Below are 12,817 nucleotides of genomic sequence, written 5' to 3'. Positions count from 1 at the left end.
GAGAGAGGAAAATACACAGGAAATGAAACCACAAGGGAAAAACAAAGGAGCGCAGTTCCCCAGCCACCCACAGCCTGGATAGAAACGGGAAAATGGCCCTAATCAGAATAGACAGAACCCGCCGGAGAAAGGGAACGAACCGGGCTTTGGGCGGTGGGATTGGGAGGCCAACTTTGGTAGCTACATTAGAGCGGAAAAAATCGAGGAAGCTAAATAAGTTTCCCTTCAGTGTAAGTGACAAAGGGCTGAAAGAGACACCAGAACTGGAGCGTGTGTCAACCACAATCCAACGTGTCCCGCTCAATCGATGGCCCCTTTTCAATGACTTGAACGGCAAATATCACCCCCCACCCCCCCGTGTGTTGGGCTCACAAAGCCTTACCCGGCATATTTGTATGTAATTGACAGACAATAGCCATCGATTTTCCCCGCCCGCTCCCCCCGCCCCACTTCTGCCCGCAGGCAGGTCCCCGAACTGCCCGGGATCCCCCTCTGCGCTGAAACAGACCAGCCCGGAGCCGGGGCGCTTCTGGCGGAGCGGGGAGCCGGGCACCGTGTATCCAAAAGGAGGGTGGCACCGAATCCAGCTGGAAGTGGAGGGGGGGGGGTCATTGCAAAGTGCCCAGGGAAATTGCACGAGCCCCGTCTCACCCGGGGGTGGGGGGCTCTGCCTGCCCCGGGGATCGGGCTCCAGCACTGCAGCAGGATAGTCGCCCCCCCCAGCGCAGGCAGACACAAGCGGCCGTGCACCAAGCCGCGCCCCCGGGCTGTGACGCTGCCGAGGGGCGGGCACGGCCAGCTCTATATAGAGCCAGCGGCGCCTGGGGCCGCTCACACCGGACTCGCAGCCTGCACAGGAGAGGGGGCGCCCAGTGGCCAGCCGTTCCCCAGACCCCCGCTGCAGCCGCCGCGTTTCCCCGCCGCCGCCGCCTTCCATGAGACCCGCCGCCATGATCAAGAAGCTGTGCCAGAGCGAGTCCGAGCTGAGCATCCCGGCCAAGAACTGCTACCGCATGGTGGTGCTGGGCTCCTCCAAGGTGGGCAAGACGGCCATCGTCTCCCGCTTCCTGACGGGCCGCTTCGAGGAGCAGTACACGCCCACCATCGAGGACTTCCACCGCAAGTTCTACAGCATCCGCGGCGAGGTCTATCAGCTGGACATCCTGGACACGTCGGGGAACCACCCCTTCCCCGCCATGCGGCGCCTCTCCATCCTGACAGGTACGCGGGGGAATGCCGGGGTCCCCAGCCATGCCGGGGCCGGGGGGGCTGCAGCGCCCCTCGGGGAGCCGCGGACAGTCCCCGCTGCGAATGCTCCTCGTGCCGGGCTCAGGGGACAGTCCCAGCTCTCTCTGGGCCACTTCTCCCGCTTGCCAAGCGATGGGGAGGATTTTATAGGGGCCACTGATAGGCCAGGAGGGGATCGAACCTGGGACTCCTGGAGTTTAGTAGTGCAGGAGCCGCTACCCCACGAGCTAAAAGCGAGAGGGCTGGTAGCTAAGGCTGGAGAGCAGACGCATTACTCTAAGTGGTCTTGGTGCCACTAGCTGGGACAGAGCACAATACCCAGACGGTGTGTGAGTTGTACTAGGAAAGTGAACCAAGCAAGGGCGGGGGGGGGGGATGTTTACCCAACACCCATGCAGGGGGGCTGGAACAATTTGTATATTCGGGGTCCTGAGAGCCATTGAACCAAACTGTAAATCCTGTATAGGATGGAAACCACTTCAAGCCGGGGAGTGCGGCAGCCCTCCTACTTCCAGCACTCATGTGTCTCGGGTGGTTTGCTCACACATGGCATGCCTTGCAATGTAAAAATCTAAAAGCAAAGCAAAGCCTGGAGCTCAGGGGGCTGCTTCTCTCCGCAGCTGCACCCTCACAGTCGAGCCAAGCCCCTCCACCCAGGCTGGAGTTTGCATGCAAGCTCAGCAAACAGCCTGGTGCAGGGAGTTTGCAAACTTTATTTCCCTAGGCAAAGGTGGCAGCAAATAGGGACTTGCAGAGCACTGCTGCTGGTTAGTGGCAGGGTTAATTAGGGGCTGTCCATAAATTACCTAGGCATATTTTGGTGATTTTGTTTTTGAAGAAGACCCCCCCCCCCACAACCCTGAAACAAACACACAATTCCACCCTGCAGTGCAGTCGTTTATGGACAGCCCTTAGGACAGTGCTGAGGTTGGTGAGCTGATTGGGGATAGGGCTCTGCCTCCATCCAGGACCAGGTCCTAACGTGCCCTCTCTCTGTGCCCCCTCTCGCCTACAGGAGATGTCTTCATCCTGGTGTTCAGCTTGGATAACCGGGACTCCTTTGAGGAGGTGCAGCGGCTGAAGCAGCAGATCCTGGAGACCAAGTCGTGCCTGAAGAACAAGACCAAGGAGAACATGGAGGTGCCCCTCGTCATCTGTGGCAACAAGGGCGACCGAGACTTCTACCGGGAGGTCGAGCCCCGGGAGATCGAGCAGCTGGTGGGGGCAGACCCTCAGAAATGTGCCTACTTTGAGATCTCAGCCAAGAAGAACAGCAGCCTGGACCAGATGTTCCAAGCACTCTTTGCCATGGCCAAGCTTCCCAGTGAGATGAGCCCGGACCTGCACCGCAAGGTCTCGGTGCAGTACTGTGATATGCTGCACAAGAAGGCGCTCAAGGGCAAGAAGCTGTTGAAGGAAGGGGCCGAGGGCAGCGGCGGAGAAGCCTACGGCATTGTGGCCCCCTTTGCCCGCCGGCCCAGCGTGCACAGTGACCTCATGTATATCCGGGAGAAGGCCATCGGCGGCGGGCAAGCCAAGGACAAGGAGCGCTGTGTGATCAGCTAGGAGCCTCCTGCTGCCCCCCTCCCCAACCTCCCCAAAAAGAGAGGGAGATACATGGGGGGGGAAGCTTGTTTGATAATAAACTCTGGCTGCCCAGGGGTGGTATGTGCCCCGGCCAGGGTGGCATCTGCCCCGGGGGCAGGTTACCTCCCACCCTCTGCCCAAGGGGATGATTTGCATCTGCTGTCCTCTGCACCCACTTTTGGGGTGCAATGGGGTGGGGGCTGCTGCTGGGGACACCCTCCCCCAAGGGTGAGAGACTGAGGACTTTATGAGCACAGACAAGGCACCTGGGAGTGAAAAGACATTGACTCCAAGGCACCTCCCCACCTTCGCCAGCATGGGCCAGTGCACTGCCTTACAGAAGAGACGTGGGGGGTGGGGGGATATGGTTTGGACTTGAGAAACCAGCCAACACTGAGCTCTGGAAAGGGGCTTTGTGTGTGCATGTGCGTGTGCATTTCTGAGCCAGGAGAGCTGCAGGAGGACACTTCCGGCCGTTGCAATCGTCTGGCAGGCCTCTCTAGTGGCCCCTCTTACAGAAGCAGAGATGGGTGTGTGGGTGGGTGTCAAAAACTGACTTTTGTTTACATTTGTCTTGTCTGATTTGGAGAAAAAAAAGCGCATTTTTTTTTTTTTAAATAGGCACTTTATGTAGGGTAGTGTGTGTGTGTCCTGGACATGAACAAAATCTTATACAAGTGTTTTCTACGCTCCATGTTTTATGTTTACTATTTTTTCTACAAAAATAAAACCCGTTTTTTAAATTAATCTGTGCTGGGTTTGTCTTTGGTTCCTCACTGTGTTTCTCAACATTATCAAAGCCTCACCCTATCTGCTATGGAACATCTATACTGAAGCTGAGCAACGGTGTTTACTTATGATATCCCCCTTCAAATCAAAACCTTTCCTCTACATACTTCCCTTCAGCCCCAGAGCAAAGGTTCCCATTACTGAAAGTGCTTGACAAGATTTATTTCAACACAACAAAATAATTAGGGGGAGGGGTAAATGAACGGTGCTGCCAAAACAGATCACTGATTGGACTAAAACTTTTTCTAATTACTGTACCTTGCATTGAACCATAAAGTGACATCTAGAGGGCAGATGAAAAAGTGAAACACTTCAGATCCTCGCCCATGAATGCATGTGATCATAAATACTAGCCGGGCATTTGTCCTAGGAAATGTGAGTAAAATGAGACATGACAACTTCATAATCAATTAAAATCGCTTCTAGGACCAGGCATTCCGGTAATAGAATAATCTCTTAGCCTGTTTTTCACACTTGAAACACATGCAATTCAATCATAAAAGGCTTTTTTCAAATACTAATTTGCACTCAAATCAGAGAGACCTCTTCTCCTTTGCAACACACCTGAAGGAAACATTCCACTTAAAAAAAAAAAACCCCATACTTGCATTTGAAAGAACTATTGTTCCAAGTAGCCAAGATTGCCAGAAATGAAAGAGAATGGGGAAGGAATAAATTCTCATTTGTTCTCGTTTGTTTACTTGGTGATTTTGAAAACACATTAGGGACTGGTTTTTCAGGGCTGCTGAATACCACTAGCTCCCACTGAACTCAATTGCTCAGATCCTCTGAAAAATTAGGCCTTTTGTGTTTAGCCAGTCTCCTTGTTTCACTAGCCCGTTTTCCCTGTTACTTTCCTTGCCCCCTACCCCAGCAATAGGGGCCAGAAATATTTTTTTAATTTAAAGATAAGGAAAATGTGCATATGAAACCATAAAAATAGGCCAGGAAACTGATGTAGCATCTGAAACACCTTTTATTACATTTAAAAACAAAAACAACACCTGACTGGATTTTAAGTTGAAGGGGTCACTTTCACCTGCAACTCCACATTTCTCTGGACTCATACTTTATTCTTCCATCTCTTCAGTACGTGCACAGTTCACTGGAATGTACCGGTATATTGAAAACAAAATGGATTATTTCACCATCTGAAACAGATGCCAAATGTACTGATCTTAGACAATGGCTGGCAGAAATGCACTGCCCGTGTTCATTTTCTAGTGTGTATTTTAGAGTTCTGTTTCACTGACACAAGAAAGGTTTATCCCAGGCCACATTTGCATCTTCCCAAAGAAATGAGTTTAGCACTATTTTAAATGGGGTGCAGAGTGGCATATAATAAGCAAGCTGCTGGTAATTTGGACTATCCCACCAGCATGGTGTCCCTGACCTTACCAGAAACACTTTCCTTTTGGCTGGCAAAGGGAAAGCAATTTCAAAACAGAGCTTGTGTTGCTCTTTATAGGAATGAGCTTTATCTCTCTTCCGGGCACTCGACTGGCTTCTCTGTGTCCTTGTGTTATATGCAAATAATCTGCATTCTAGTGACTGTCACAGTATTTCATCATAATTTATAAGAGCACTTCACAAGAAAGGCTGGGACCCAGCCAACCCTGGGCGCACATGCTTGAAACTGTACACATATTTCTATTAGCCAGAGAGATCCAGTGCCACTTACCGAGATCTGTGATAACCGTGTTTACCTCCATTTCCCATGGAAGGGGCGGGCAGGCAGCAGGAAATTCCCAGCTAGGACTCAGCAAGCTGACCCTTGCTCTGTTTGAACATGATCCAATGGTCAGCAATTTTCATGAGTTGTAACCGGAGGTGCCCCTCAGTTACCTCCATGGAAACCCACTGGGACGGATTCTCATCTCCAGGTCCAGTGCACTGAAGCCAATGTGTTTACATCAGGGATGAATCAGAGCAGCCAATGGCCCAATCCACCACCGCCCAGATCCCCCATCTGAGCACTTCCCCATCAAGTCTACTTCTCCTGCCTCTAGTTTCTACAGTTGAAATACTGGGGGGTGAATTTGCTTCTCGTGAAAGCGAAGGTAGCGCAGGCCTGGCTAGCACTACCCCCGGCCCAGCCAATACATCTCAGTCTGGGTCAAGTCCCAGGCTCCCCTTGAGCAGAGACCAGCTCTTATGCTGTAGTGTGTGGTGGCCGTGGGGTGAGGGAAACGAACCCACAACTGTTTTTATACTGGTGACCAAGGCCCGGATCCTGCAAACCTCACTTCCGTGGCAGGGCGGTGCTCTTACACCGGAGTTGCACCCAGGTCTGAAGAAATGAAAGGTTGGAGGCCTTAATCCAGAGTCACCAGCCTATCTATGGGCTAAATTCTTCCCTGGTGCAGCTCCACTGACTTGAATGGCCCAGTTGCTGCTCGTTGGCTATAGGGCCAATCTCCCTTCCCATCTCCATGGGGCTGTTTACCAGATACTTGTCTGGGTCCTGCGCTGGATCTGCACAAAGCACTTCATCTCCATCCATAGCTGCAGGGGGGAGGGTGTAACACAGTAGTGGACAAGCGTCCCAAATGCAGGAAGAGGCCCATGTAGGCAGGCAGTGGATTCTGCCCTTGATTAAAGTACTCTGGGGTATGCAGCCGGCCTCCGAGAGTCTGCCGGGAGTGACACTGCCTATGTGAGTTGGGAATTGAGGTACCTAAATCCCTGTGACATTCACTCAGAGCTGAGCACTGACTACTCCTTTCAAAATTCCCAGCCTATATCTACTAGGCTATTTGGCCCCAGCCCTGCTTTTAGAAAAGCAATGGAAGGATAAAGCACCCAGACAAGCTCCGCGGTCTCCCGTGCTTTCAGAATATCCCTGTGCCAGCCTCGCAGGCTCAGTACAGACGCAAGTGCCACTCAGGGTTTTCAAATCTTTACTCAGATCATCTCAGATACAAACATCACTTATGCAAAAAAAATAAAGGTGATAAATACAAAAGCAGGTGTAACCAATCCTGTCTCTCCAGACACACGCTCTGCAACCGGCGCAGGGAGAACCGCATCCGCTGCCTCCTGGGAGCAGGACAGGGAGCTTCATTCTGCTCCTTTCAGTCCCGTTCCCCCGCACACTTTGCCCAGTGTCGATTTCCACAAAAGGGAAGAAAATGCCCCCTCTTTCTGGCTGCAGGCAGTAATGTCAGCACCAGATCATTTACTCCTCATAGCGAGGGGGAAGCGTAATCCCTCCTGCGCGCTTGCATAAAAAAAAAAAAAAAGACGCACTCCAGAACAGAGATATATATAAATACACGCAGTCCCACAGCAGATCAAAGCAAATGTACCGCTGCAATCATCATACGTCAGGTACACAATGTTCTCCCGGGTTAATGTCACGTGGCTGTGATCCACACAGCAGCAACCTTGTAGGAAGAAGACAGAAAAGAAGGGGAGGAGATGTCTTGCTTTCCCCTGGGGCCACAGTTCCATACAGCGGAGTCCCGTCCCGTCCCTTCCCTCCTACTCCTTGGGGATTTCAAACATGCAAAGGCTCTTGTATTTCTGCAGCAGTTCGTTCTTGGTCCTGACTTGCTCCCTCAGGCTGCGCAGCTGCTGTTGCTGCTGCTCGGGGCTCACGCCGATGCCGGGCATGGCGCTGATCATCTTTCTCATCTCCTGGAATTTGGTCTTGAGTTCGTTCAGCACCTGGTGGACATCCTGGCTGTCCTTGTCCATGCTGCAGGGAAGCAGAGAGCAGATACGACAGTTCACACCTTGCATCAGACTCACTCACGGGGCTACGTCCATCCCTACACAGACTCCTCTGCAGCCACCCACCGGAAGCCGTCAGGAATGAGTTCGCTCTACTGCGCCCGCCCACGTCCATCCATCCACCCTGAGAAGAGGGGCGCAGGCACGGGCGGTTAGCTACATATGCCCAACTCTGACACGACTGCCGATATCCTGGGAAGCCCCCGTTAAGTGACGTTAGCCCTACAGCCACTTGACAGCTCTGGATCAATGTGTCTTGTTGAACGCACACACCCAGGGGATAGTCACACTTGTCAGGGGCAGACGGCTTGAGGCTCTAATGTTTACCGTGAATCAGGCCAACTTTCCCCCCTGTTAAGTCCCCATCCCTCTCCCTTTAAAGAAGTCCCATATCACCATCACGTTCCTCTGGCTAGAAAGGCTGCATGGGATCCCTTCTGGAACCTCTCAATGACATTCGTTGACCAGCCAGGGTGTGTCACCACAATATGATGCACATTGTCCTCTCACCATAGAGCTGGCCATACACCCTCGCCCCTGGGGCTTGTCTCTCTTCCTAGCCCAGAGGGTGAGACAGAACCAGCGCCCCCAGCTGTCCTGGCAGCCGAGCAGCAATGCTGAAGGACCCCAGGCCTAGATGGTCTCCCCCAGCTTCTGTGACTCATGCTCACAGGTCCTGCCTCCTGTTGCACTTTCCAGACGTGATAAAATGGTTTCAAGTTGAATGAGCAGGAGAGGGGCTGGGGGGAGGAGGAGGAGGAGGGACCGAGAGTCGACAGGAGCCAGGCTCAGGGCAGGGAAGCTGTGGGTGCACGTCCCTCAGCGCAGCTCTGCTAATGCCCCTCACTCCTGACCCGCAGCCCCAACACGCCTCCGCCTCGACCTGCCTTGCTGCCTTCAGCCTGCCATCCCCACCCCCTCCACAGCTCTGCCAATGCTACTCTGCAGCCTACGTCCAGCTCTGCCGCCAGCATCCTGTTATTCCAGCCCTGCGTAGCATAGGATCAGATCTGTTTTGAGGCAGCACTGTCCAGCGGATAAGGACTCAGGAGACTTGGGCTCTATTCCCAGCTCCACCACTAACCTGCTAGGGGACCTTGGGCAAGTCACCCCCTACTATACCTCAGTTTCCCCTCCCTCCTTTTGCCTGTCTCCTCTACTTAGACTGTGCACTCATCAGGGCAGGGACTGGCTCTTACTACATGTACGTACAGCACCTAGCACAGTGGGGATCCGATTTTGGTTTGGGGCCTGTAATACAAATCATTAATAAACAACAGCATCACTGGTAGCTGACAGGAATCAGATGCATTCTGCCATTCAAGCTACAAACAAGTTCCTTGAACTAAAAAATAAGGAACGCCAGAGAAAACCATGCTGCACAGACTCCAAAGGACCCTCTCTCTCGCTGAGGGGACAGTAACGCACCCAGGAAGGAGAGACGGTGCCCTATTTTAAAAACAGCTGCTTCCTCAGCATGCTCCATTTTTTAAAATAGCTGCTTCCTCTCACACCAGGGCAGCTCATTAGTATCTGCGATGCCATTGTTAACACTTAGAAAAGTCTCTCCTGGCTCAGAGGAACAGGCAAGAATTTGCTTCCCTGCTTTGGAAAACAATTGCTAATGGGTTGGGGTTGGAAGGCCTGCTCAATAGACAGCTCTAAAAATAAAACCAGCTTGGCATTGCAGGGGCAGAGGAGGACTCAGTCATTTGGGGAATAATGACACAGCCCAAAGGGAAACGTTGAAGCAGATGGTGCCCGTTGGTTTGAATATTAATTCTTTCCAAGCTTACTCAGGTAGGACATTTTACCAGCAAAATATTCATCAGGCTCTTCGTACGTAAAACTGCAGCTGGATGCTGGGACTGAGCTGTCAGTGAGCGAGTATCTAAATTGCGATCAATCATGAACGCTCAGGTGGAATTGAATGACTGCGGGTAGGCCCTTTCCGAGAATCAAGTTCATCTAATCATTGACTGGCCTCCTCGCTCTCCCGCCGGTGTAACTCTAACTTCAGCGGGATCACTCCTGATTTACACCACCACGAGAGCTTAGAAATAAGGCTCTACACGTCTGCGAGGAAAGACGCCCACTAACTCAATGACATTTGGATCAAGCCTCGAGAGCGGTGGAGCTTTTTAGACTGAGGGCAAAGAGCTGGCAGAAATTCCAGGGACTGAAACAACAGGCAAGGGTGTGTGTTTTTGAATGGCTGTTAGCATCCCCAATGACACTGGAGATCCGAGACACGCTACCTTATGTTCAAGTCCCGACTTCGTGATAAGCGATCATTTGACAGGATGAGACATTTGCAACCTGCCAGGATTATGAACGAATACTCCCTAGCACAGGAAAGCTCGGCTCCTCAGCTGCCAGTTGGATGAAGCATCACTCTCTAATGCTAGCAGTTAAAGAGGCTGGCTGCTAAAATCATGCTGGAATTCACATAGGGGCAGGTGAGTGGATAGTGATCAGAGGAGAGTGGAGGGATGGGCAGTGGGACACCGGGGGCCTTTCATCAAACCTTCTCACTGAAGACATGCACAACCTCCCAAACCAGCCCTGTATGGCCACCACCGAGATCCTTCCTGAAACGCACCCCCCTCCCAGGACACCCACCAGCCGGTGAGTTCAAAATGATCACTTCAGTTATTCCCCCTCCAGTGTTCATTCCCCAGTGTGTCCTGCTCTCCCTGGGCCTGCGCGTCGGACTGCAAAGTCTCTGGGCATGTCTACACTGCAGTTAGATACCCACGGCTGGCCCGTGCCGGCTGACTCGGACTCGGGCTAAGGGGCTGGTTAATTGCAACGTAGACGTTCGTGCTGAGGCCCGCGCTCTGGGACTCTCCCCCCTTTACTGCCAAGTGCTCCCTGCAGAACAGAGTTAAGGCACTAGGGTGGGGCAGCGTGGCAGGAGCTGGCACTGCCACCCGCTGTGCTGACCCTGTTTTGTGCGGACATGGCAGTCTTCAGTGTCCAGGGCTGTTAAGCAACCCTGACTTTGCGCAAACAAAACATGTGAAAAGGGGGCTCTCAGAATGTCAGGGCTAGAACTCCTCAGCTGGCCCCAGATCTACTCAGGACCAATATACTGTACTTGTCCAGACACTGATCCTGAATCAGAAAGACAAAATTCCGATCGCTACCATGAGATGATCCACCACCCTCTTTTTAAGGAGCTAGAGCAGGAAAATGTTCCTGAACTGCCCTGTGCTGACCAGGCCTTTACTGCGTGTTTGTCTGGCACAATTAGATGCAACTCAAATCCAAGACGGACATTGATTTTTAGATTCCAGGTTTACACTGCAGGCACTGTTCAGCTACTGAATCCGACTGACCTATGCTCACAAGAGAAACAACGCCTGATTTAAAAACGCATTTCTTGAACGCCGGAGATCAGCCAACTTGAGACAGGTTTCAGAGTGGCAGCCATGTTAGTCTGTATCAGCAAAACCAACGAGGAGTCCTTGTGGCACCTTAGAGACTAACATTTATTTGGGCATAAGCTTTTGTGGGCTAGAACTTTCTCAGAAACTCTCAGCCAGATCGTCAGCAGGTGTAAACTCCACGGCACCTGCCCTGATTTCATAGAATCTCAGGGTTGGAAGGGACCTCAGGAGGTCATCTAGTTCCACCCCCTGCTCAAAGCAGGACCAAACCCAACTAAATCATCCCAGCCAGGGCTTTGTCAAGCCTGACCTTAAAAACCTCTAAGGAAGGAGATTCCACCACCTCCCTAGGTAACCCATTCCAGTTCTTCACCACCCTATTAGTGAAAAAGTTTTTCCTAATGTCCAACCTAAACCTCCCCCTCTGCAACTTGAGACCATTACTCCTTGTTCTGTCATCTGCTACCACTGAGAACAGTATAGATCCATCCTCTTTGGAACCCCCTTTCAGGTAGTTGAAAGCAGCTATCAAATCCCCCCTCATTCTTCTCTTCTGCAGACTAAACAATCCCAGTTCCCTCAGCCTCTCCTCATAAGTCATGTGCTCCAGCCCCCTAATCATTTTTGTTGCCCTCCGCTGGACTCTCTCCAATTTACCCCAGCGGAGGCTCTGGCCCACAGTGTCAATGCCAGAAAGGTACAAGTAGATCAAGATGGATCAAAAGGTAACGAAAATAACTTAAAACTAATCAAGCCTGGAGTTAAACGGCCTCATGAAATCAAAGCAGCAGGTAGAACCGAAGGTGTTGCAGAAGGAATTCCATCACCCCCAATGCAGGAACGTTACTTGCATTTTACCACCCATGCAAGGGGACTCCCATCCCCTTCGCAGACCCTAGTGACTCATGGTACCCACCCGTGCTGCCTGGCCCCAGAATGCCACGCTGCTAGGCTCCAGAGAGCAGGCGGCATGCTAGGAACACTCATCTCCGCCAGGGATGCCCTCCCTGCTGAGGAGGAGGGCAGCCCGAGCTTTGGCCATCCTCTGTTGTGTGGCTGGTGGCCTGGGGCAAGCAGGGGACCCAGGATGGAGGGGATGGCAGGAACCCTAGCGATCTCAGCCCTCTGGAAAGCAAAGTGTGGATCATCCCCTCATTCTCTGTTTGTGAGATGGGGGGACACGGGAGGGGGATCCCTAGTGATCTCTCTGCTCCGGGGTGTGTGTGAAAAGATCCCCAGGTCTCTAAAGGGCAAGGGGAACCCCAGCGAGACCCCTGGAGCTGTCCCATGGGTTATCCCCAGTGATCTCTCTGCAGAACGGGGCGCTGGAGGGACCCCCGGGTTCTCTCCCCGGAGAGGGCCGGGGGGCGGGGGCCGGCAGAGCAGCGCCGCTGGAGGGGTGGGGGTGGAGCGGGCACGTTACCATTTGATGGTATCATGGACCAGGGGCAGGAAGGAGAAATCCCCCTGCTGCTGGGACGGCGGCGGCTGGGGCGGCGGCTGGAGCTGGGGCTTCTGCTCTCCCTGCTGCTCCGGTGGCTGCGGGGCTTGGAGCTGGGGCGGCGGCGGCTGCTGCTGCTCCTCCACCGGCCGCACCCCCACACCGGCCCCGCCGGTAGCCATGGTCCCCCTGGCCCGCTCCGGCTGCAGCCAGTCGCGGCTAATGCACGTCCCCCAGGCCCGGCCCCTTGCAACCAGAGATAGGCCGATTGCAGCCGCGGCTCCTCTCTAACACGTCAGACGCGCTGGGGGTGTGCACAGGCCTGGCTCGCCCTGCCTGCTGCAATGGGGCTCGGCGCTGCCTGCTGCAATGCCCGCGGCTGGGGGCTCGGCGCTGCCTGCCTGCTGCAATGGGGCCCGCGGCTGGGGGCTCCGCTGCCTGCTGCAATGGGGCCCGCGGCTGGGGGCTCGCTGCAGCAAGGGGCATCGCACCGGGGGCTGGGCTGCAGCCGTGCACCGGGCGGCTCCCGCCTGGGGGTGCAGGAGCGGGTTTGCTGGGGGTTGCTGTGCTGCAGGCATGAGACAAGCGGCGAGGGCCGGGGAGTTGGGGGCGGCTGGGGTACGGA

The 12,817-nt window shown here is 53.6% G+C and overlaps 2 protein-coding genes across 3 annotated transcripts; one reads left to right on the top strand and one right to left on the bottom strand.

Annotated features, from left to right (window-relative positions):
- The first annotated feature begins 842 nt into the window (after positions 1–842).
- On the top strand, positions 843–3,582 carry RASD1 (ras related dexamethasone induced 1). 2 transcript variants are annotated; one of them, XM_039490279.1, is made up of 2 exons: positions 843–1,221; positions 2,264–3,582. In XM_039490279.1, exons 1-2 carry the CDS (start codon positions 936–938, stop codon positions 2,812–2,814), a joined length of 837 nt encoding a protein of 278 aa, XP_039346213.1. In that variant the 5' UTR covers positions 843–935; the 3' UTR covers positions 2,815–3,582. The 2 variants fall into 2 exon arrangements, with proteins under 2 accessions (XP_039346213.1, XP_039346214.1); XM_039490280.1 differs by having other exon boundaries at positions 2,338–2,635.
- Positions 3,583–6,507: 2,925 nt separating this feature from the next.
- Positions 6,508–12,469, bottom strand: MED9 (mediator complex subunit 9). Its single transcript, XM_039490281.1, has 2 exons — positions 12,175–12,469; positions 6,508–7,324 (listed from the first exon to the last, which is right to left on the bottom strand). Exons 1-2 carry the CDS (start codon positions 12,372–12,374, stop codon positions 7,108–7,110), a joined length of 417 nt encoding a protein of 138 aa, XP_039346215.1. The 5' UTR covers positions 12,375–12,469; the 3' UTR covers positions 6,508–7,107.
- Between the last annotated feature and the right edge of the window lie 348 nt (positions 12,470–12,817).

The sequence above is a fragment of the Mauremys reevesii genome, linkage group 10 (assembly GCF_016161935.1).
Source record: "Mauremys reevesii isolate NIE-2019 linkage group 10, ASM1616193v1, whole genome shotgun sequence".
In the NCBI taxonomy this organism is placed as follows: Eukaryota; Metazoa; Chordata; order Testudines; family Geoemydidae; genus Mauremys; species Mauremys reevesii.
This window is presented reverse-complemented; position numbering and strand designations above follow the sequence as displayed.

What these genes read in the sequence shown, in the direction of transcription:
- RASD1 (XM_039490279.1), top strand. Translation starts at nt 936, where the DNA reads ATGAGACCCGCCGCCATGATCAAGAAGCTGTGCCAGAGCGAGTCCGAG. An exon ending in GCGCCTCTCCATCCTGACAG is followed by an intron (nt 1,222 to 2,263) that starts GTACGCGGGGGA and finishes TCTCGCCTACAG; the next exon opens with GAGATGTCTTCATCCTGGTG.
- MED9 (XM_039490281.1), bottom strand. Translation starts at nt 12,374, where the DNA reads ATGGCTACCGGCGGGGCCGGTGTGGGGGTGCGGCCGGTGGAGGAGCAG. An exon ending in GTCCATGATACCATCAAATG is followed by an intron (nt 7,325 to 12,174) that starts GTAACGTGCCCG and finishes GCTTCCCTGCAG; the next exon opens with CATGGACAAGGACAGCCAGG.